Source organism: Heteronotia binoei, chromosome 5 (assembly GCF_032191835.1).
Source record: "Heteronotia binoei isolate CCM8104 ecotype False Entrance Well chromosome 5, APGP_CSIRO_Hbin_v1, whole genome shotgun sequence".
In the NCBI taxonomy this organism is placed as follows: domain Eukaryota; kingdom Metazoa; phylum Chordata; class Lepidosauria; order Squamata; family Gekkonidae; genus Heteronotia; species Heteronotia binoei.
In genome coordinates, this window is record NC_083227.1 from 20,840,858 (window position 1) to 20,863,619 (window position 22,762).

Sequence of the window (22,762 nt, forward strand, 5' to 3'; positions counted from 1 at the left end):
CACATCTACCATAATGGAAAAGGGCAGGTAGACCTATTATCTGGAGAACATAAGAGAAGCCATGTTGGATCAGGCCAATGGCCCATCCAGTCCAACCCTCTGCCACACAGTGGTCAAAAAACCAGGTGCCAAAAACCAGGAGGCCTGGTCTACCCAAGTAGAGGATAACATTTTCTGTAATGAAACTTGACTTGATTTGGTTTTCTCTTAAAATGTTTAAATTATTCTTAAAATATAGTTTAAAAGAATTATGGCTACGGAAATAATCTCCTAAAAAACTAATCTATGCAATAGCCAAATGTAGACTCACTCACAACTTTAATGCTACTAGTTGTTTTCACTCACAAGATAGAATTTTTGCTCACTACATTGGGGAGCTTAGAGGGAACATCTTTGGTGGTCACCCATCCACGTATTAACCAGGGTTGACTGCGCTAGCTTCCAAGATCTGACAAAATTGGGCTAGACTGTGCCCTCTAGGGCAGGACCAGGGCTGTTTAAGAGCAGGAACACACAGGAATGCAGTTCCCGCTGGCTTGGTGTCAGGAGTGTGGCTTAATATGCAACTGAGTTCTTGCTGGGCTTTTACTACAAAAAACCCTTTGCAGAACAATGGTGATGTCAGGGGATGTGGCCTAATATGCAAATAGTTTCTGCCAGGGTTTGGACAGGACAAGCGTATAATAGGTGATGCTTCATACGTGCTTTTGTCATGAAGAACAGCCAATAATAAAAACCTTGTTAAATGCACACATTTTGTGTCCTGTATCTTCATTTGGGGGATGTGAGTCCAATGTTCAGGAGTAGTTAATCCTGTAAGATCATTAAAGTACCTCTTAAAAAAACTATTTTGATCATACCTCTCATAAGGAGGTTTTTAGAGTTCTCCTGACCCATTGCTGAACTTATCAGAATTGGAGCCGAGTGATGGCGATTTCTCACACAACTTGTTTTTTCCACCTATGCAGTTGTGCAGGTAACCACAGATGGAAGACGCAGAGGTGATTCCTCCCCGTATAATTAGCAAAGTTATGGCGACTTATTTTTCTTCCTACCAAAACTCAAGGGACTTCCCAAATAATAGCGTGTCTTGCAAATACTGTAAAATTTAGAGCCAAATGTGACCCTTAATAACTTATTGTGGTGGTGGAAAATGCCACCCTATAACAGCTGATTTATGATGACCCTGTAGGGTTTTCAAGGCAAGAGATACTCAGAAGTGCTTTTTGCCATTGCCAGTGTCTGCAGAGCAATGGTGAACTTCCTTGCCAATCTCCCATTCAGGGGTGGAATCCTAGCAGGAGCTCCTTTGCATATTAGGCCACATCCCCTGAAGTAGCCAATCCTTCAAGAGCTTACAAAAAAGAGCCTTGTGAGCTCTTGGAGGATAGGCTACATCAGGGGGTGTGGCCTAATATGCAAAGGTGCTCCTGCTAGAATTCCACCTCTGCTCCCATCCAAGTAATAACCAGGGCTGACGCTGCTTAGCTTCCAAGATCTGATAAGATCTAGTTCGCCAGGGCCATTCAGGACAAGGCTGATGGTGCTAAGCCTGAAAAAAGTTTGGCCACAAATATCTCTTGAAAGTTCAAGATGAGGTTTAAGACATATAAAAAGGTAAAGGTAGTCCCCTGTGCAAGCACCAAGTCATTACCAATCCATGGGGGAATGACATCACAACCAGAGCCGGATTAACCATTAGGCAAGCTAGGCGCTTCCCTATGGGCCCCAGATCTTCGGGAGTCCCGGACCATCTCCCCCCTCCCCACAGTTTTCATAGCTGGGGTGTTCCTCACGCCTCTTTCTCCAGCCAAGTAGAGCTCCTTGCCGCCCCTGCAAGTGTCAGCTGACCTCCTTCCATGCCTGTGTTCCTCTGTGTGTGTGTGAGGGGGGGTGGGAAGGCGGATGGTAAGCAGGGGGAAGAGAGCAGCCCAGCCTGCTGCCGCCTATCCAGAAGGCAGCTCACCGTGACCTGCCCCAGTCAACCTGTTCTGCCCTGGATCCTGTTGCAGCCGCTTCTCCCTCCCTTCCGCTCAAGGCTTTAGGCAGCCCTGCTGGTGGAGTGGTAGGTATAGGCATTGGCGCTTGTTTGGAAAAGTGTGGAGAGACGGAAAGATGTCGAAGGAGCACTAGGACCCAGTGCCTGGCATGGTGCGTTCTTTGAGCCTCGTTGGAGTGTGAGGATGGCCGAGTTGGACTTAATCATGAAAAAGGGCCAATCTAGCCTGCCTGGTAATATTTCATTAGCAACCGATGGAGAAACAGGAGATGCCAAAATTAGGCATGAAAGGCTGACATTGCAAAATAAGAAGTGGGAGGCCCAGGACTTAAAATGCTCAGTCTGGAGTTCAGCAGGAAGCAATCCTATCTCTCCCCCCCAATTCATTTGGGAGTAAGCCCTAATAGGTTTGCCAGCTCCAGTTTAGGAAATTCCTGGAGACTGGGGTCTGTGCCTCGGGCAGGGGGGTGCTGAATGGATCTCTCGATCCACCCTTGAAAGTGGCCATTTACTCTGGGTAAATTCTGGAGATCAGTTGTCTTTTCCAGAGAACTCCAGCTCCCTGACAGCGGCTCTAATTCAGCACTGTTACTCCCCCCCCCCCAATCATTACATACTGTAATATATATACGCCCTGCCACCTTTCTCCCCAATGGGGATTCAAACTGGTTCACAACATTGTTCTTAAGCAGGTGTACTCAGAATCCTACTCTCCTTCCTTCCTTCCTTCCTTCCTTCCTTCCTTCCTTCCTTCCTTCCTTCCTTCCTTCCTTCCTTCCTTCCTTCCTTCTTACTTCAAGTGTGGACTGGTGGTTAAGAGTGTCAGGCTAGGTTCTGAGAGGCCTGGGCTCAAATCTCCACTCTGCTATGAAAGCTTGCTGGGTGACCTTGGCTTGGCCCAGTTACACACACATTCTCAGCCTAGCCTACTTCACAGGATTGTTGTAAGGATAAAATGAAAAAGAGAAGAATGATGTAAGCTGCTTCTTCGGGTCTTTACCGGGGAGAAAGATGGGATAGAACTTAAGTAAACAGATGATACAAAAATATGTGAGCTTTTGAAGTTCACTGATGAAGAATTCTGGAGAAAGCTTGAGCAATATTGGGAGTCATTTGAGTTGAACCTAATAAAAAGTATAATGTGGCTATTGTTTTTGCATCCTAGATGAGGACTGTCACCTAGTTCAAAAGTTCCCTCCCTCCCTCCCTTCCCTCTTTCAGCCAGCTTGCATTCCTGACCTCTCCTCCCCTTTCTGACACTGCCCTTTTTATCCCTACAGCTCTGCCCATGCTGGTCAAGCCCAGCACCACCCCTCCCTTCTTTGTTGCTCTCTTAACCCCATCCCCCTCTTTGGTCAATGGTGGGGGAGATGTGAAGGTAGGGTTGCCAGCTCCAGCTTGGAAAACTCCTGGGTATTTGGGAAGGGAGCCTGAGGAGGACAGGGTAATGCCCCCCTTTGGCTGTGGGTTCCCAGGTTAGAGTACTCAGTCAGGCACCCTTTCTCAGGCCCATTTGGTAAGAGACAAGCTGGCTCAAAAATCAGCTGTTTAGTAGCAAGGAACCAACCAACAACCAACATCTTCAGCTAACATACAACACTGGAAACTGAAACCAAGAGCTCCACATAATAGGAACAAAACTAAATCACATAGATATTAGAGGAGGAGCACACTGTTCCATTACATATATACAACAAATATACCACTGATAGGGACAGGACCTCAGTGGGGTACAATGCCATTACAATGCAAGTCATAAGAACATAAGAGAAGCCATGTTAGATCAGGCCAATGGCCCATCCAGTCCAACACTCTGTGTCACACAGTGGCCAAAAAAAATTATATATATATACGCACACACACATATACACACTGTGGCTAATAGCCACTGATGGACCTCTGCTCCATATTTTTATCTAAACCCCTCTTGAAGGTGGCTATGCTTGTGGCCGCCACCACCTCCTGTGGCAGTGAATTCCACATGTTAATCACCCTTTGGGTGAAGAAGTACTTCCTTTTATCCGTTTTAACCTGTCTGCTCAGCAATTTCATCAAATGCCCACGAGTTCTTGTATTGTGAGAAAGGGAGAAAAGTACTTCTTTCTCTGCTTTCTCCATCCCATGCATTATCTTGTAAACCTCTATCATGTCACCCCGCAGTCGACGTTTCTCCAAGCTAAAGAGCCCCAAGTCCAACTCAAGAAATATTTGGGGACTTTGGGAGTGGAGCAAGGATGTGACAAGTACAATTGAACTCCAAAAGGAGTTCTGGCCATCACATTTAAAGAGACTGCACTCCTTTTAAATTCCTCCCTTCCATGGGAAATAATGGGGAATAGCGGCACCTTCTTTGGGGGTTCATAGAATTGGACCCCCTGGTCCAATCTTTCTGAAACTTCGGGGGCGTTTTGAAGAGAGGCACCGGATCCTATGCTGAAAATGTGGTGCCTCTATCTCAAAAAACAGCCCCTCTGGAGCTTTTCTCCAGGGGAACTAGTCTCTGAGTTGTAATTCCAGCGGATCCCCAGGTCCCACACTTGGAGGCTGGCATTCTTGCTGGGGCTGCTACTGTGTTCTTCTGAAGTACCCTGCCCTATCCTGGAGCATCTGCTGCCTTTTGCCGAGTAAGCAGAGCCTCCTTGTTTCTTGTGCCATGGGGCACCTTAATACTATTTCTCACACTCTTCATGTTCGCATATTAGGTTCTCCTTAGGACTTACCTAACATTGTACAATAAAACAGTAATCCATAGTATGTGATTGCAGCCAGGGGTTGTTTTGTAGAAAAATAGGTGGTGGAGCTCATTAGCATAACTTATTACCATATGCCCCCTCCCCATTAGGCAAAAACAACCCGACACAAGAAAAGAGCCCCGGGCAAGCGAGGCCTGCTTGGGCTGGCTAGAGATCCAGTCAGCCCAAGCAGACCTCGCTCACCTGGGGCTCTCCTTGGCCACACACCCCCTCCCCACCCCCCACAAAAGGCCAGCAAGCCACCCACTACCCAAAATCACATAAGAAGTGGCGAAAGGGTGGTGTGGGCTTCTCCAGGAGTTAATGCGGGCTGCTGGGGGTGTGGCAAAGCTCCTGGTTGCTGGCTGGCTGCCGGCTCCTGTGAGCTCCTGCTGAATTCGAGACCTGATTGCAGCGCTCATTTAAAACGATAGCCGGGCCTGATTTTAAGAAGATTAGTGGTGCGTAATAATTGCCTAGGCAACGGTGTGTGCTTGTGGGATTGTGGAAGCCTACAGCAGTATGCTTGTCCGCGGCAGCCTTTGTATGAGAATTAGCTAAGGGTTAAATCGACCGAGCTGTTGGTGCTAGAGAGGCAAAAAAGTGAAGTAAACAGTGCTATCTAGCCGCTTTCCTGTTTCTCCTCCGGCTTCCTCCTTCCCCCTCTTCCTCGCAGTGGTGGGGAAACTGCCTTTTTGGAGATCCCGGGAGTGGGGTCTTACCTGTGGATCCCCGTGGGGCGGGATGCAAACGCGAAGACTTCATGCAGGTGAGTAGGGAAGATTCGGAGGCAGGCAAAAGGGAGAAGCCGCTAGATCGCCTTCAGCGGTAAAAGTAGACAAAGAGTCTTGGGGTACGTTCGCACAGTGAACTTGGGGAACTTTTGCAACTGGATTTTTACTGTGTAAGAACAGCAGAAATCCAGTCGCGAAACACATTATTTAATGTAGTGTGAACGCACCCGTTTATTAGCTAACAGATCGGTGGGGAGGGGAGAATGAAAGGTTTTGCAGCCGGCAGCCTGGTTTATCAGTCCCAAGATGGAAACAGACTTGGGCAGTAATAATACTTGGAAGTTTTCCAGGGTTCGAAGTAGTTCAGCACAAGAATCCCTACAACAGCCTTGCGTGGTTGGTCAGTATTATCTCCCTATTGTAGTAGTATGGGGATTGTGGCTGAGGGAGAATGAAAGACACATCTGAGACCATCTAGGGCAGGGGTGGCCAAACTGTAGCTCAGGAGCCACATGTGGCTCTTTCACACATATTGTGTGTGGCTCTTGAAGCCCCCACCACCACCCCCTTGGCCAATTTGGAGAAGACATTTCTCTCTTTAAATCATTTCTCTAAGCCAAGTCAGTGGGAGGCTTGGAGAATGCATTTAAAGTTAAAAGTTGCTTTCTTCCCACCTCTCCCACCTCCCCCCATTTATTTTCCTTCCTTCCTTCCGCAGTGGTTCTCAGTTCCATAAAAAAAAAAATCTGTTCCATAGGGCAGTCCTATATGTATGAGTGTAAAGTGCTGTCAGGTTGCAGCCAATTTGTGACAACCCCATGGTTTTCAAGTCAAAAGACAAAAAGATTTGCCTGCCCCTGTGTAGCAACTCTGGACTTCTGTGGTGGTCTCCCATCCAAGTGCTAACCATGGCCAACCCTGATTAGCTTCTAAGATCTGATGAGACCAAGCTAGCCTGGGAATCCAGGTCAGGATATTCCTATTTATGGAACACTCTGTCTGGGGCAGCAATGCTCTGTATTCTTGGGGGGGGGGCACAGTGGGAGGGCTTCTGGAGTTCTGGCCCTGTTGGTGGACCTCCTGATGGCACCTGGGTTGTGGCCAACATGTGACCCAGAGTGTTGGACTGGTTAAGCCATTGGCCTGATGCAACATGACATCTCTTACGTTCTTATTTACTGCAGCTAAAATAGCAAAGAGTCTTGTGACATCGTACAGTAAGCAGGACAAAACTGACAAAATAAAGATTGACAAGGTTATTGTGGTATAAACTTGACCCAATAAATTAGGCTCTGTCTTGCACCCAAATAAATAATTTTTAGCATATCACAAGCCTCGTTGTTATTTTTTTTTAAAGTGCATGTTTGTCTTTTGACATCACTGATCACTGAGCTTCAGGCAGTGTAGAAATACGTTTCTTCTGTCCCTCTCGCCCTCCAAATAATCTTTCTAATGAAGAATCCTGCAAAATTCAAAATCTCTTATTAATGCCACTTGGCCATGCAAATAATGTTTTTGAGAACTAGTCACTTTTCCCCTCAAGTCACTGTTAATGTGACATTTATTAAACAGTATTATCCCTTAATTAAACCTTACATCCCCCACTGCCACTATTTAGCCCTGAAGGTGAAATATAAACATTTTAACCAAATAGTTTGGTATTTATTAGGAACAGAAGAGATACTGAGAATACCTGAGTTAAAGTTTACTTAGGTTGGATAGCATTTGGTTTCCATTAATAGAAGACATTTCCATCAATGTAACAGAACTTTTCTGTCTTCCCAACTCACACTGGGCTCTCTAAAATAAAAAGTTGTTTTAATGGAATTTTTTTAAATTGTATTTAAAACTTTTTAATGTTACCATTCTATCTGATCACAGTCCCCAAGGTGTTTCACATAAAAACATTTGAACAATTAACTTTTAAAATTGTAAATAATTCAGTAAAAACACAGAGGTTGCATTCACACACACTAAATAATGCACTTTTAATCCACTTTCAATGTACTTTTCAACTGGATTTTCAGTTGGAAAGTAGATTGAAAGTGGATTATTTAGTATGTGTGATTGCAGCAAAACGATACCAGAACCAGAGTGTTAAGCACACACCATTCTTTACTACTTTTTATTTTTGCTATGACAGACTAACAGGGCTCTTAGTAAAGGGCCTACTGTAAACTCTTGGAGGACTGGCTACTTCAGGGGGGTATGCAAAGGAGTTCCTGCTACAAAAAAAGCCCTGTAAATAACTGACTGGAAACGAAGAAAGACAATGTGAGGTAATGCTTCAAGCTTTGAACTAGGCCCTGGGAGAATCGTGGGGAAAACCTGGGGTAGATGCTGTAATGAACTGACTTACATATTTGATTTTGTATTTGTTCCAAAAGGTGATGATCCCATGCAGAATAACAAGGAAGGAAACTGCCTGTTAGGAATACATGAGCTTTTGTGAATTATTGGTTGAAAGAGACAAAGAGACATTTGTTCTGAGGAGTTCTGAGAGGAAAGAGATGCTTGGAAGCCAGGTGGGACAAGGCCATCAGGAAAGACATACTAGGAAGATGACACAAGAAAATATTTGTGAAGAAAGTAGCTTAAATGAAAGTACCTTCAAAGAGGGGATCTGCAGGAATAAGGGACAAAAGGCTGACCCGGAGAAAATCCTCTGTCTGAGCTCTGATTGTTTTGAGAAACAGGGTGTGCAAACAGGTGGGAAGCCACACAAATGTTCATATTGTTGGGAAACTTTTCACGAGAGAGCCCACTTGGTTATGCACGAAAGAAGCCACGCAGAAGAGAAGCCATACGAATGCACAGATTGTGGGAAAACCTTCAGCCTTAGCTGCGAGTTTGTAGATCATATCAGAATACACACAGAAGAGAAATTGTATATCTGTGCAGAGTGTGGTCGTAGTTTCCACCTGAAATCCAATCTTACCACACACGAGAAGACCCACATGGCTGAGAATCCCTATGAATGCTCTGAATGTGGACAGAGCTTTGTGAAGAGGTCACATCTTGTGACACACGAAAGGACCCACACTGGAGAAAAACCGTATCAATGCTCAGATTGTGGGAAAGGCTTTAGTCAGAAAGGAAACCTGGTTTCGCACATGAGGATTCACACGGGGGAAAAACCGTATCAGTGCTCTCAGTGTGGCAAATCTTTTTCTCATTGCACTTCCCTGATGATGCATGTGAGGACCCACACAGGGGAAAAGCCGTACAAGTGCTCGATCTGTGAAAAAAGCTTTGTTACTAAAGGGAACCTTGTCTCACATGTGAAAATCCACACTGGGGAAAAGCCCTATGAATGCACCGACTGTGGGAAAAGCTTCAGCACCAGTTTTCAGTTTATAGAACATAAAAGGTTGCACACGGGAGAGAGGCCATACCCATGTGGAGAGTGTGGGCAGAGTTTCAATTCGAAATCCAATCTCATTACGCACCAAAGAACCCATACAGGGGAGAAACCCTACAAATGCAGTGTCTGCGAGAAAGGCTTTCGGGTTAAATCATCCCTCACAAAACACCTGAGAATCCACACAGGAGAGAAACCGTATCAATGTCCTGAGTGTGGGAAAAGCTTCAACACCAACTCTTTGCTTGTCAACCACAAAAGGGTTCATACAGGAGAGAAGCCCTATACATGTTCCGGCTGTGGGAAGAGCTTCCGTCAGAAAGGCAACCTTATTTCGCACATGAGAATTCACACAGGGGAAAAACCATATGGGTGCCCTGACTGTGACAAAAGATTCATTGACAAAAAATCCCTCGTTAAACACAAGAGGGCCCATGTGGGGGAACAAGCTTACGAGTGCCCAGAAAACGGGCAAGACTTTGAGTATAGTTGAATATTTCTGTAAAGCACAGTGGAAGCGACAATGGGGCGATCATTTTGGACTGTGAGGAAAAAAAATTGTAGCCTTGCTGGTCTTTGAAAGCCAGAGAAAATCCACAGAGGTCGTAAGGATCACTGTATCCTAGAGAAAGGTGATAGCTTTACAAACTATGTAGCATTTTAGACTTTCCACCATGTTCTGTTGAACTCAGACTGTTCAGTATGGATTTTTTTCACATCTGAGGAAAACTGCAGTGTTGGTAGATGCTCAAAAATAATTTGACCAAGGAACAAGTGTTCAAGAGTAGCTCCCAGGTGATGAGTCATCTGAGAACGTGACGCAGTTGGCGACGGCTCAATTAGATTTTGTACAAAAGGTGTTGCTGAAAATAGAGATTATGTATCTGCTCCCATTACCCCCATTCTGCATTCCCCCCCCCCCCTGCAAGCAGCTTTATCCTCTTGGCTGCCAATAGCAGAGGGCAGGGAAAACTGTGGCATGGTGATGGTATGACTCAAAATAAATTCTGCTTCTGGGCTTCCCTGTAGTCTGATAGAATCACAGAGCTGGAAGGGGCCATACAGGCCATCTAGTCCAACCCCCTGCTCAATGCAGGATTAGCCTAGAGCATCCCTGACAAGTCTTTGTCCAGCTGCTGCTTAAAGACTGCCAGAGAGGGGGAGCTCACCACCTCCCTAGGTAGCTGATTCCACTGCTGAACAACTCTGCAAAAAAAGTTTCCCCCCCTAATATCCAGCCAGTACCTTTCCTCCTGTTTAAACCAATGATTCTGAGTCCTCTCCTCTGCTGTCAACAGGAACAGCTCCCTGCCCTCCTCTAAGTGACAGCCCTTCAGAGATTTCAAGAGAGCAATCATACCCCCCCCCACCTCCTCTTCTCCAGACTGAACATTCGTATGTCCCTCAGCCTTTGCTCATAGGGCTTGGTCTCCAGGCCCCTGATCACCTTTTTTTGCTCTCCTCTGCACCTGCTCCATTCTGTCCACAGCCTTTTTGATGTGATACCTCCAGAACTGCACACAATACTCCAGGTGCAGCTTGGTTGCTGTAGAACGAGACAGGCCATTGGTCTGATTCAGTCGGGCTGCTGGATGCTGGACTTTGACAGACCATCGGTCTGATTCAGTAGGTCTACTTGTGCTACCAAGGGGGAAAGGGAAGATGTGCCCCTGCTGTTTCCAGTACATTTAAAGGAACACCTCATTTGTCTCTGAAAAGCGGCTTCATTTCTCTCATCCTCTTCACCTTTTAGCTGTGTTCTGGAAACAACTCAGGAACCCTGGGCCCAGGGACCTGGAAACATAACAATGGGCCGGAAACTCATGAATCTGCTCTCGTGAAAAGCCGTTATCTAAAAATGTAACGCTTTGTTTCTTTAAAAAAAAATTTTTTTTTTTACTAACACTACATTAGGAATTATTTTTCTAACTTTTTAAATTAGTGCGTGCAGCTACTGGGATGGTGGTGGGTGACCTGTATTTTCAGTGCCCTGGAGTAGGAAAATTAAAGAGCTTGGCATGTTCAAACTGTTTTTAATCAATAGCTTTTATATGTTTTGTTTCCACCTATGGTTATCAGCCAAGAGCTGGAGCGATTGATTAGAAATGTAAATGCATTGACGTGTATCTTGATCCTAGCTCATGCGTATTAATTAAAACAATAGATCTGATGTGAAACCATTTCTTTCGCTCACTAAATGTTGCCTTTCGAGGTATTGTAGTCGACATGCTGTCTGTTTTCAAGAGGCTGTTCTTGGTCACATCTTACAGTGGTGGTAATAGAAATACTAGCTTATTTTTACAAGTGCATTTGGTTTATTTTGCTTTTTTAAAAATGTGATTTCATTGGTGCCCTCACAAGGACTGTATTATGCCTCTGGGTGTTTATTTACTTATGTTTTTATTTTGCCCTTTTGTCAAATGAACTCAGAGCAGTGTATGAAGTTCATTTAACAAAAAAGGCAGAGAAAGAAGTACTTTTCTCCCTTTCTTACAATACGAGAACTTGTGGACATTCAATTCAGGTTAGAACCGATAAAAGGAAGTACTTCTTCACCCAAAGGGTGATTAACACATGGAATTCACTGCCACAGGGGGTGGTGGCAGCTGTAAGCATAGGCAGCTTCAAGAGGGGATTGGATAAACATGGAGCAGAGGTCCATCAGTCGCTATTAGCCACAGTGTATTGTTGGAACTCTCTGTTTGGGGCAAGTGATGCTCTGTATTCTTGGTGGTGGTGGATGGGGCACAGTGGGAGAGCTTCTAGTGTCCCGGTCCCACTGACAGACCTCCTGATGGTGCCTGGTTTTGGGTTTTTTTGGCCACTGTGTGACACAGAGTGTTGGACTGAACCAGCCATTGACCTGATCCAACATGGCTTCTCTTATGTTCTTATGTTCACCCCCACCACCTGGATTCCGGGGTCTAGGGCCAGGGTTGCTATGCAGAGGCAGGCAAGGGCACTCCTCTGAACATTTCTTGCCTTGAAAACCCTACAGGATCACCATAAGTCAGCTGCAACTTGATGGCACTTTCCGCCACCTTTGGGCATTTGGAAGTCCTATGCAAATGCTAATTATAATTACTGCACTAGCTGTACTAAGAACAACATAGCGGTTAAGCTTTTGAAACAATGAAGAAAATTAATTTGTTTATTATGCACATAATTCTGGGCCATCCTGGTGGTTATGGGTAAGTAACAAACCAAATGTTATATATTATATAAAATCGATACATTTAAATTATATAAAACATGAGGGGGAAAATAACAAAAAAAAACCCCAAGCTGAGTCAATCCCATACACATTTTTCTATGGCTAACTGCAAACATTCCACAACTAACGACTGGAAATATAATTTTAGGAGCTGAGCAGACGCCATAACTGAGATTCTCCTCCCTGCATCCCTAAATGCCCCATAGCTCACAGGATCATCCCAACTGGGGCTTCTGGCTCTCCACCTGGGAACACTGCAGCCCCCTTCCCAATTCTTGCTTCTCTAGGAAGTGGAAGCACTTGTTAGGAGGGGTCCCAGTTCCTGTAAGGGGTGGGGGAACTGGGGGAGATCAGTCTGCCTGAAGGGTAGAAGAGGGACCCTGCTGGGATCGGCAGCTTAGACTTCTGTGAACTGGTTTCCTGGACAGCCGGTCATAGACTGTCTGGTACCCTAGGCAAGGCTAACTTCTGGCCCACCCCCCCCCCCTGATAACGAGTCACATGGGGAGCACCCAATTCAGTGCTCCCAGAAGGATGGCGCCCTAGACAGTCACCTAGTGTGCCTGGTGGCAGGGTTGGCTCTGTTTCTGGGCCGGCTCTGTTCTACTAAGTTCGCCAGATCCACCAGAGGGTTGGTATCCTGCAACTTCAATAGCGGCGAAGCATTCTGACTAGACCAGGGTTACCATATTTTGAAAAGCAAAAAAGAGGCGATATTTCCACACTGTCTAATTCAAACAAGAGATCATCCCTACGACAAAGCTCATGTTAAATACCTGTACTATTTAAGCTGTGAGAACTGCAGCTTAACTAGAAATATTCCTTCCTAACCTTCCTTCCAGCGCCAAAAGAGGAGACTTTCATCAGTTGTTTTTTTTTTAAGAGTCCAAAAGAGGATGGAGACACATGCGCAAAAGGACATCTGGAGGTAACCTTAGACTAGATGCAGAGGCCATGACGGGGAGCAAGAGAGAAACTGCATTAGTGAAATTAACTCTTTTCAGCAGAGCTCTTGAAGGCGCAGGCATCTTTCACATCTGGTCCCCGCGTACTTGACCTCGTTTCTCTAAGTTCGGCTTCTCCTCCCACCGCCACCTCAAGAATCAAGGCTGCTGCCCTCACCCCTTTCCATCTTCCAAATTTTCCCCTCCCTGGTAATTGCTCCGGGCTACAAAGTGCAAAAGGAAGTTTTGTACCAAGATGGGAGGGAGAGGCGGGACAGGAGAGCTGAGCGACTCCCTCCGACTTCCATTTTGGAGCCTCTCTAGGCAAGAAGCCTCGCTTCATTTAACCTCTTCGAGGAAAGCTGCAGTTACCACTGGGGTGGAGAAAGAAAAGGAAAGGTCCCCTGTGCAAGCACCAGCCGTTTTCGACTCTGGGGTGACGTTGCTTTCACGTTTTCACAGCAGACTTTTTACGGGGTGGTTTGCCATTGCCTTCCCCAGTCATCTGCACTTCCCCCCCTGCAAGCTGGGTACTCATTTTACTGACCTCGGAAGGATGGAAGGCTGAGTCAACCTCGAGCCGTCTGAACCAGCTTCCGCTGGAATCGAACTCAGGTCGTGAGCAGAGTTTAGGACAGCAATTGCCCATAGATTATACATGATTGCCCATGGAGAATAATGGAGACTATGCTTGCTTGTAGGGAATAGTGGAGAGCAGGATTGCCCTAAGAAAAGTGATTGCCCATAGACTATACATGCTTGCCAATAGAGAATGCACACTTGCCCAGAGAACAATGGGGACCACGCTTGCCCATAGGGAATAATTGGGACCACGCTTGCCCATAGGGAATAATGGAGAGCAGGCTTACCCTAAGGACAGCGAATTGGTGGTCAAACAAGGACTTTGTCAGCAATGAAATGCCATTGGACAATAACTAATACTTTGAACTGTGCTTGGAAACAAAGAGGCAGGACTTTCAAGAGGGACAAAAGGTGTTGTTGATGCTGGTCAATTGTTCAGCTCCTGTTCTTAGCACTGGCTCAAGCTTTCCAACCATCTTTGAAGGCAGCCCCCCAAACAGCAACATTACAGTAGTCCATCAGAGCACCGAAAACTGTGGTCAGATCAGGCATGTCAAGGAAAAGCCACAGTTGGTTTGAGCATTGGCTTTGCTTAGCAAAGAGCAGACCTGTGCCATCATCTGTATTCATGGTTTTAACAATACCCTCAAGAGAGAGATAATCTGCTTTTTAGGTGGAGTGCAACCCTGTCCAGAAAAACCAGCTCCTTAAACCCCAGTTTACAGTATTATTGAACAGCAGCACTTCATTCCTGTTTAGATTGAGCTTCAGATGGTTGACCCCTGCCTCAGTCTCTGGGTTTTGGTTAAAAATGTCCAGAACTTTTTTTGAGCAGGAATGCAGTTCTGTCTGGCTTGGTGTCAGTGGGTGTGGCCTAATATGCAAATGAGTTCCTGCTGGGCTTTTTCTACAACGGCACAAAGCAATTGTGATATCAGTAGGTGTGGCCTAATACGCAAATGAGTTCCTGCCGGGCCTTTTCTACAAAAAAGGCCCTGAAAACGTCCATGGACAATCTGACTCAGCCAAAACCAACTCTGGACAAGCTCTTTCAGCAATTTTATGCAGGTGCTGACTATCACAAGATGGCACCTGATAGGTTCCCACAGCACAGGTGCCAGGGGTCTGAGTAAGGGGTCCCCACTACCCTCTTCTGACAAGGATGGAACCAAACCTTAAGCAAAAGACTGATCTAGCTTTGTTGGCTTTAAGAATTCTTTTTCTTTATTAAAGGAGCCCATTTACATGCCAGCACTCTTGAAGGCATACACAGCACTCATAATACCATGTATGCTCTATGGATCCTGTTCTTAGCACTGGTTCTTAGATCTGGTTCTTAGGTCCAATAAAAATACTGAACAAGCTTCAGTTAGCTTTTTTCCACAAAGTACTCACTCAGCCATCATGCATAGCTTTGTCAGTTGTATGATTCAAATGGGATCTTCCAAACATTTCAACATTAATCTGGAAATGAAAATGTTCTCTTTACCTGGAAATCAAGGATTCAACACAATTTGATCCGCCACACTATTTCAACATATCAGATGTTCCAAAACTGTGGTGGTCATATATGATTGTGTGTAGCAATGCATTGCCAACAGCCAAGATAAAGGGTTGTTTCTCGGCGATACCTCCAGAACAGCGCTTTTGTGACTGCTCATTGACTGAGGTCAATTCCTTGTCTCATAACTTCTTTTATTATCCAAAGAACGATGTAGCTAGAGAAAAATTTCTTAGAAAACGGCTACTAAAATTTTCAACCTTCTCTGATGCCATAAAATGAAGATTACTTTGGAATAGTCTTTGTAAACACTGTATTGTGAATGTGGCAAACATCTGTTATACTGTATTTTTAAACTGTTAAACTCTGTTTTCTTTCAAAGTGTACAGACAATGGACTGTTAAAACTTTAATAAACTGAACTGGACTGAACGGATGGAATAAAACCCAGCAATGACACAAATGATGAGAAGCAGGATCAAGGAAGGGAGGGAATGACAGACATTATGACAGCAACCTCCCCTACCACAAATGCATCATTAAACAGGAAATACTAATATCTGGGGATCTACCTAGCAACTTTCTTTAGACAGTACTGGCACAGCATTCCCATTGCTCAGTTTTCCAGGGTTCTTTCCTGGTTCTCCTCCAGCGTGAATTCTCATGTGTGTATTGCGGTTTGACCTCTGACTGAAGCTTTTCCCACACTCTGAACACTTAAATGGTTTTTCTCCCGTGTGTATCCTCTTATGTTCAACAAGTATTGACTTGTTGCTAAACCTTTTCCCACAATCGGGGCACTTGTGGGGTTTCTCTCCTGTGTGGGTTTCTGTGTGCCTAATGAAGTCATATGACCTACTGTAGCTTTTGCCACAGTCCGAGCAAGCGTAAGGCCTGTCCCCTGCATGGTTTCTCACATGCATCTTGAGGCTGCTTTCCCAACGGAAGGTTTTCCCGCATTCTAAACACTTGAATGGTTTCTCTCCTGTATGGATTCTTCTGTGGACAAAAAGCTGGGAGCTCTGACAGAAACTTTTCCCACATTCTGAGCACCGGTAGGGTTTTTCACCCGTATGTGTCCTCTCGTGTAAGAGAAGATCAAATTTTCGACTGAAGCTGTGCCCACAGCGCAAACATGAATGTGGTTTCTCTCCAGTGTGAATTCTATTATGGATAGTTAGATGCGATTTCTGACTAAAACTTTTCCCACATTCAGAGCATTCATACGGTTTCTCCCCCGTATGACTTCTCTGGTGGGCAGAAAGTGTAGATCGACTTGCAAAGCCTTTACCACACTCTACACAGGGATACAGTTTGTCTACCATGTGAGTCCGCTGATGTTTCACAAGATATATTTTGTGGGCAAAGTTTCTTCCACAGTCTGAACAAATGTATGGCTTCTCTGCCCTGTGGGTTCGTTCATGGACTGAAAAGATGCTACTGCAACTGAAGATTTTCCCACAGTCTAAGCATTTGTACGGCTTTTCTTCCACGTGGGATTTTTCATGTCGAACGAGCAGTGCTTTGTATGCGAAGCGTTTCCCACAGACTGGACACTGATGTGGCTTCTCTCCTGTATGTGCAGTCTTGTGGTTTGTCAGAGCTGAATTACGACTAAAAGTTCTCCCACATTCTGAGCATACAAACTCTTTCTTTCTTTTCTGAGATGGTTGGCTCCCAGTAGAGTCAGTGTGATCCACTTTTCCCCCACAGAATGCTGTTTCAGGTGAACTTGGGTTGCCCAAAAAAGAATCTTTTTCCACCAGATCGAGTTGTCCATCGCTTTCTAGTCCCTGCTGATTTTGCCGGGCTTCTTGTATCTCAGGCATACCTTTGGCTTCTCTTACTGATGTCCCATTGAGATCGCTCTCTTCGGGTTCTTCTGACTGAAGATTCATCTCCTCGCCATCTCTCCCTCGTACGTCATCTGTCAGGATAAAAAGGAAAATTTTAAGCACATTGAGTTGCCCGCCTCCATATTTATTTCTCATACTGCAAATGAAAATCAGGGTTGAGAAGCTGAAATTCATACACATTAGACCAGGGGTGTCGAACTCATTTGTTATGAGGGCCAAATCTGACATAAAAGAGACCTTGTTGGGCTAAGCCATGTCAGACTGAGCCATGTGTGTACCTATTTAAGATTAGGTAGCAGAGAGATAAACTTTATAAAGGACACAGACAAGCACAATTAAAGATTTTTTTAAATAAAAACCCCCTTAAAACATGCTTAAAGCATTAGCAATCGTTGGTCTTCAAGGCACTTTTTTTGTATCTCTTCCATGGGATCCATGGAACTGGGCAAAGGAAGCTCTGGCTCTTTCCTTCCCCAGGCAACCAGGAGGAGGAGGAGCCTCAGCCAACAGAAGAAAGAGAGGCTTGGCTCAGGAGCTCTGCTGTGTGATTGAGAGAGCAACACACAAGAAAACACTGCACATAATACTTAAACACTATATATTCATGTTTATTTTTTAAATATATTTTTCTGTCAAGTGTACTAGCTTGTTACATAAATTGCACTTGAAATAACAAATTATTTATACCAGCCACATACACTCCAAAACAAATATCTTAAAAGGCTCAGTTTTTCAATCAACAGTCCTTGAAAGAGACAGCTACTCATCCAATGTACTCTGGTTGATCCAATGGACTTGAAACGTGAAGAGAATGAAGCTCTTCTTCTGAGAAGACATTAGCACTCATTGGTCTTAAAGGTGCTTTCTTTGTATCTCTCCCATGGGATCCACGGAACTGGGCAAAGGAAGCTCCGGCTTTATCCTTCCTTTCCCAGGCAACCAGTAGGACAGCTTCATTCTCCTCACTTAAGAAGTGTATGTGGCTGGTATAAGTAATTTGTTATTTCAAGTGCAGTTTATGTTGCAAACTAGTACATTTGACAGGAAAAAATATATTTATAAAGCAAAGCACTAATATATAGTGTATCAGTATTATATGCAGTGTTTTCTTGTGCATTGCTCTATCTCCATTGCAGTTTCTGTGTGTTGCTCAACCACCTGTGTGACTGAGCCTAGAATCATAGCGTTGGAAGGGACCTCCAAGGTCATCTAGTCCAACCCCCTGCACAATGCAGGGAACTCACAAACATGTCCCCCTAAATTGACAGGATCTTCATTGCTGTCAGATGGCCATCTAGCCTCTGATTAAAAACCTCCAAGGAAGGAGAGCCCACCACCTCACGAGGAAGCCTGTTCCACTGAGGAATTGCTCTAACGGCCAGGAAGTTCTTCCTAATGTTGAGCCAGAAACTCTTTTGATTTAATTTCAACCCATTGGTTCTGGTCCTACCTTTTGGGGCCACAGAAAACAATTCCACACCATCCTCTATATGACAGCCCTTCAAGTACTTGAAGATGGTGATCATATCACCTCTCAGCCAGGCAGAGTAAGCTCTCCCTCCCCCCCACTCCTCCCAAAGGGAGGAACCTCAGCTACTGGAGGAAATAGACCTTTTGCTCTGTAGCTGCTGTGCAATTGAGCAAACCTCGAAAGGCAAGCTGTTATGCAGAAGGAAGCAAGCGAGAGGGAGAGGGAAGCAGCTGACAACCAGTTGCTCAGGGGCCAGATATAAGCACTCCAGGGGCCCGATTTGGCCCCCGGGCTGCATGTTTGACACCCCTGCATTAGACAGATTGCATATTTGATAAAGAGAGTTTTGACTCTTGAAAGCTTTGACTGTTGAAATCTTGTTGGTCTTTAGGGTCCTACTGGACTTGAGCAATGGACAACAGTAATTCCCCAGTGCAACTTGGAACCAAACCAGACAAAATGCTGGAAGGAAGGCTAATAGATGGGAAGGGAGGACGATGGAAGAGATTGAAAGAAAGCAACTTTAAATGCATTTCCAGCTGCTAGATGGCTTTGCTTGGAGAAGTGACTTAAAAAAACAAATGCCTTCTCCTGGCCAACAGCGCAGTGGGAGCGTTGAAAACCACACGATAGGGGAGGGACGGTGGCTCAGTGGTAGAGCATCTGCTTGGGAAGCAGAAGGTCCCAGGTTCAGTCCCTGGCATCTCCAAAAAAGGGTCCAGGCAAATAGGTGTGAAAAACCTCAGCTTGAGACCCTGGAGAGCCGCTGCCAGTCTGAGAAGACAATACTGACTTTGATGGACCGAGGGTCTGATTCAGTGTAAGGCAGCTTCATATGTTCATATGTTCAATGTGCCACTCTCAAGCTGCAGTTTGGCCACCCTGGGTATAAGCTTTCATGTGCATGTACACTTCTTCAGATATGACTACCCAACTGAATCTATAACATGTCAAGAACATAACAGAAGCCATGTTGGATCAGGCTAATGGCCCATCCAGTCCAACACTGTATCACAAAACCAGGTGCCATCAGGAGGTCCACCAGTGGGGCAGGTGCACTAGAAGCCCTCCCACTGTTGCCCCCCCCTCCCAAGCACTAAGAATACAGAGCATCACTTGCCTCAGACAGAGTTTTTACTTGTTCAACATCTGTTTGGGAAAAGAAGATAATCATAACTTGAATCAACCATGTTTCACTTGGAATGAAACCTATAGAAGCAATGGCTGCCCAACACTCTCTTTTGAGAGAAGGTGAATTTAAATCCTCATCTTCTTTTGATCCCTGGCTAGCCAGAGGCTGCTATTGTTAATGAGAACATAAGAAAAGCCATGCTGGATCAGGCCAATGGCCCATCCAGTCCAACACTCTGTGTCACACAGTGGCCAAAAAACCCAGGCGCCATCAGGAGGTCCATCAGTCGGACCAGGACACTAGAATCCCTCCTGCTGTGTGTCCCCACCCCCCACAAGCACCAAGAATACAGAGCATCACTGCCCCAGACCAAGAGTTCCAACAATATGCTGTGGCTAATAGCCACTCTTGGACCTCTGCTCCATATGCTTATCCAGTCCCCTGTTGAAGCTGGCTATGCTTGCAGCCGCCACCACCTCCTGTGGCAGTGAAATCCATGTGTTAATCACCCTTTGGGTGAAGAAACCTTGAATGTGGAGAGAGCGCCCGCCAGCTGGAGCAGACAGTGTCGACCTTGAAAGCCCTAAAGTCGGAGTCAGTACAGCGCAGCTCCGTGCGCACCCCTTGCAGCCCCTCAGCGGCCTCTGGCTGGGGGCCGCTATGGGAAACACAAGGCTGGACTAGAGAACCTCCCTGGTCTGATCCTGTAAGACTCCTCTTGTGTTGTGTAGATTTCTTGGCCCCTCCCCTTTTCCTGAGCTGCATCATGAGCCGGCGCTGGTGGAAACGAGTTACACAGACCCTCCTTATACCTGCGGCTGCAGCTTTTCTACTGATCGCCCTCTCCAGGGCCGCTCTCGTTACCCCCCCAACATGTACTTTCTCTCGTCGCCACCCCCCTTAAGTTTCTTTGCATACAGGAACCAGCCTCCCCCCCCCCCCATGCTTTCACTTACCCACTCCTACAAGTCTTTGCATTGCAACCCCCGCCCCCTTGGAGAAGCCGCACAGTTTGCCCAATTCAATGCAAGGGGAGGCTTGCAAAGCGAAGGGGAGAAGGAGCGGGCTGGGAAGGAAGCTCCCGTCTGGCAGCCTCTCTAGAAAGAAGAGCTCGGTGCGTTTAACCCCTTCCCATCTCTCCTGGGAAAGCAGTGGGGAGACGGGAAATGACCACCGTTCCCTTGAAGCCAGGTGCTGCCAGACTTGCTTCATGTAAGAGCCGCCTAGAATAAATGTCAGATGTCTGAGAGCCGCAAAACATGAATATAAGATGTAGGTAGGTAGGCAGGCAGGCAGATGGAGAAGGGAAAAGGAAGGAGAGGCGGAAAGAAAGCAACTTTAATTTTAAATGCATTCTCCAAGCCAGTGGCTTGGAGATGTAAAGGGAGAAAAGCCTTTTCCTAGCTGGTCAAAGTGATTGAAAGGGAGAAATGCTTTCTCCTGACTGCCCAACGGGGCGGTGGGGGCTTCGAGAGCCACACAATATGTGTGAAAGAGCCACAGTTTGACCACCCCTGCTTTAAGCTAATGGATCCAAGTGGGCAGCCATATTGGTCTGGAGCAATAGAACAAAGTAGGAGTCAAGTTGCACTAATGAAGTTTTATTCAGAATGTAAGCTTTCGCGTGCTAGAAGCACACTTCATCAGACAATAGGATGGAATGGCAAACAGTCCTAAATATAGAGAAAGTGGGCAGTGAATTAGTATGCAAACTCATGGACATTTTTGTTAGCAGATTAAAAGAATCACAGTTTGGGGGCTGGTGATTGTTAGTTTATGTTAACTGCACTGCATTAACAAGGGGGCAATATTAATTAATCTGCTAACAAACATTTCCATGCTTTTGCATACTAATTCACTGCCCACCTTCTCTGTATTTAGGATTGTTTGCCATTCTGCCCTTTAAGCTGAGTTAGTATGAGCTAGCACACAATTTTTTAGCCTCTGGCTCCCACACTTTTGCCTTTGCTCAGGAAAAAATGGTCCCAGAGCAAACTAGTTTATGCACTAGCTCTCAGCTTTAATGCCAATAGCTCACAAAGTAGAATTTGTGCTCACAAGACTCCACAGCTTAGATGGAGTATGGATGACCGCCTCTGAAGAGGGAATGTTTAATTGCCACAAATGCTCGGTGCCTTTTTCTGGGTTGGGGCAAGGCAATGTTCATCTGAACTTCATCATCACCACCAGGCCCTTTGCTTCATCCCTCTGATGGGAGAAGCTGCCCCAGCTGGATTTCTGCCTGCCATGACACAGAGTTTTGTAAAGAAATGCAGCATTGCACCCCCCTCCCCAAACTCTGCAGATATCCTCACAGCTGCTCTGGTGGCTCGGTAATCTTTTATTCAAGTCTATTTCAAGCCCACCCTCCGCCTACCTCCACCTGCATTATGAGAATAGTGTTATTGGCCATCCTCGCAGAGTTATTATAAGGACAGCAAAAAGAATCTTTGTGAAGCAATGGGCTACAGCCGACTACTATCCCACCCTGCGATCACACACACTAAATAATGCACTTTCAATCCACCTTTAATGCACTTTCCAACTGGGTTTTATTGCGTGAACTGGCACAATCCAGTTAATAGAAGATTGATATTACAGCAACAGCAGCAATGGATTGCCAAGGTAATTATCTGCAGTACACTAGGTGAAGCCTTAAGTTCAATTATTGAATACCCAGTATTTCCTTCAAATTTGTGCTTAGAACACTCTCCAGTTTTTACAATTGCTGGGTAGATATTTGCAGTTGGAGCCGCAGAGATCAACAGTCTTCCATTAGGGGGTTACCCTTTGTCAGATTCAAAATGTCTCTGTGCTAGGCTCTAACCTGGAGTTGGCAACCCTATAACTTTCCCCTTTCCTGCCCCTCTATCTTCAGCTTTCCATCGCCTCCCCCCTCCCTGCAGCCTTCACCTAGGGAAAGGACAGTCTTCTCTTCGTGGTGGTGGGGATCAAAGCAGCTTGCATCATTCTCCTGTCCCCGCTTTAATCTGAATGACAATGACAACCCTGTGAGGCAGGTTAGGCTGAAAGTCTGTGACTGGTCCAAGATCACTGGTCCAAGGTTAGGCTGAATGTCTGTGACTGGTCCAAGATCAACCTTAGGCAGGGAGAAGAAGCTGAGGTAAAAACTTGCACAGGAAGAACCTGGGTCTGGCAGACCCTGCTCTGAAGCCCGAACTCCTATGCGAGGGCAAACTCCACCACAGAAATCTCCAGGAATTCCCCACCAACCTG

The 22,762-nt window shown here is 45.7% G+C and overlaps 2 protein-coding genes across 2 annotated transcripts; one reads left to right on the top strand and one right to left on the bottom strand.

Moving 5' to 3' along the window:
- The first annotated feature begins 5,370 nt into the window (after positions 1-5,370).
- On the top strand, positions 5,371-11,003 carry LOC132572191 (zinc finger protein 501-like). The gene is made up of 2 exons (XM_060239025.1): positions 5,371-5,500; positions 7,853-11,003. Exon 2 carries the CDS (start codon positions 7,904-7,906, stop codon positions 9,317-9,319), a length of 1,416 nt encoding a protein of 471 aa, XP_060095008.1. The 5' UTR covers positions 5,371-5,500; positions 7,853-7,903; the 3' UTR covers positions 9,320-11,003.
- A 3,760-nt stretch (positions 11,004-14,763) lies between these two features.
- LOC132572187 (zinc finger protein OZF-like) lies at positions 14,764-20,702 on the bottom strand. The gene is made up of 2 exons (XM_060239020.1): positions 20,482-20,702; positions 14,764-16,993 (listed from the first exon to the last, which is right to left on the bottom strand). Exons 1-2 carry the CDS (start codon positions 20,501-20,503, stop codon positions 15,639-15,641), a joined length of 1,377 nt encoding a protein of 458 aa, XP_060095003.1. The 5' UTR covers positions 20,504-20,702; the 3' UTR covers positions 14,764-15,638.
- Between the last annotated feature and the right edge of the window lie 2,060 nt (positions 20,703-22,762).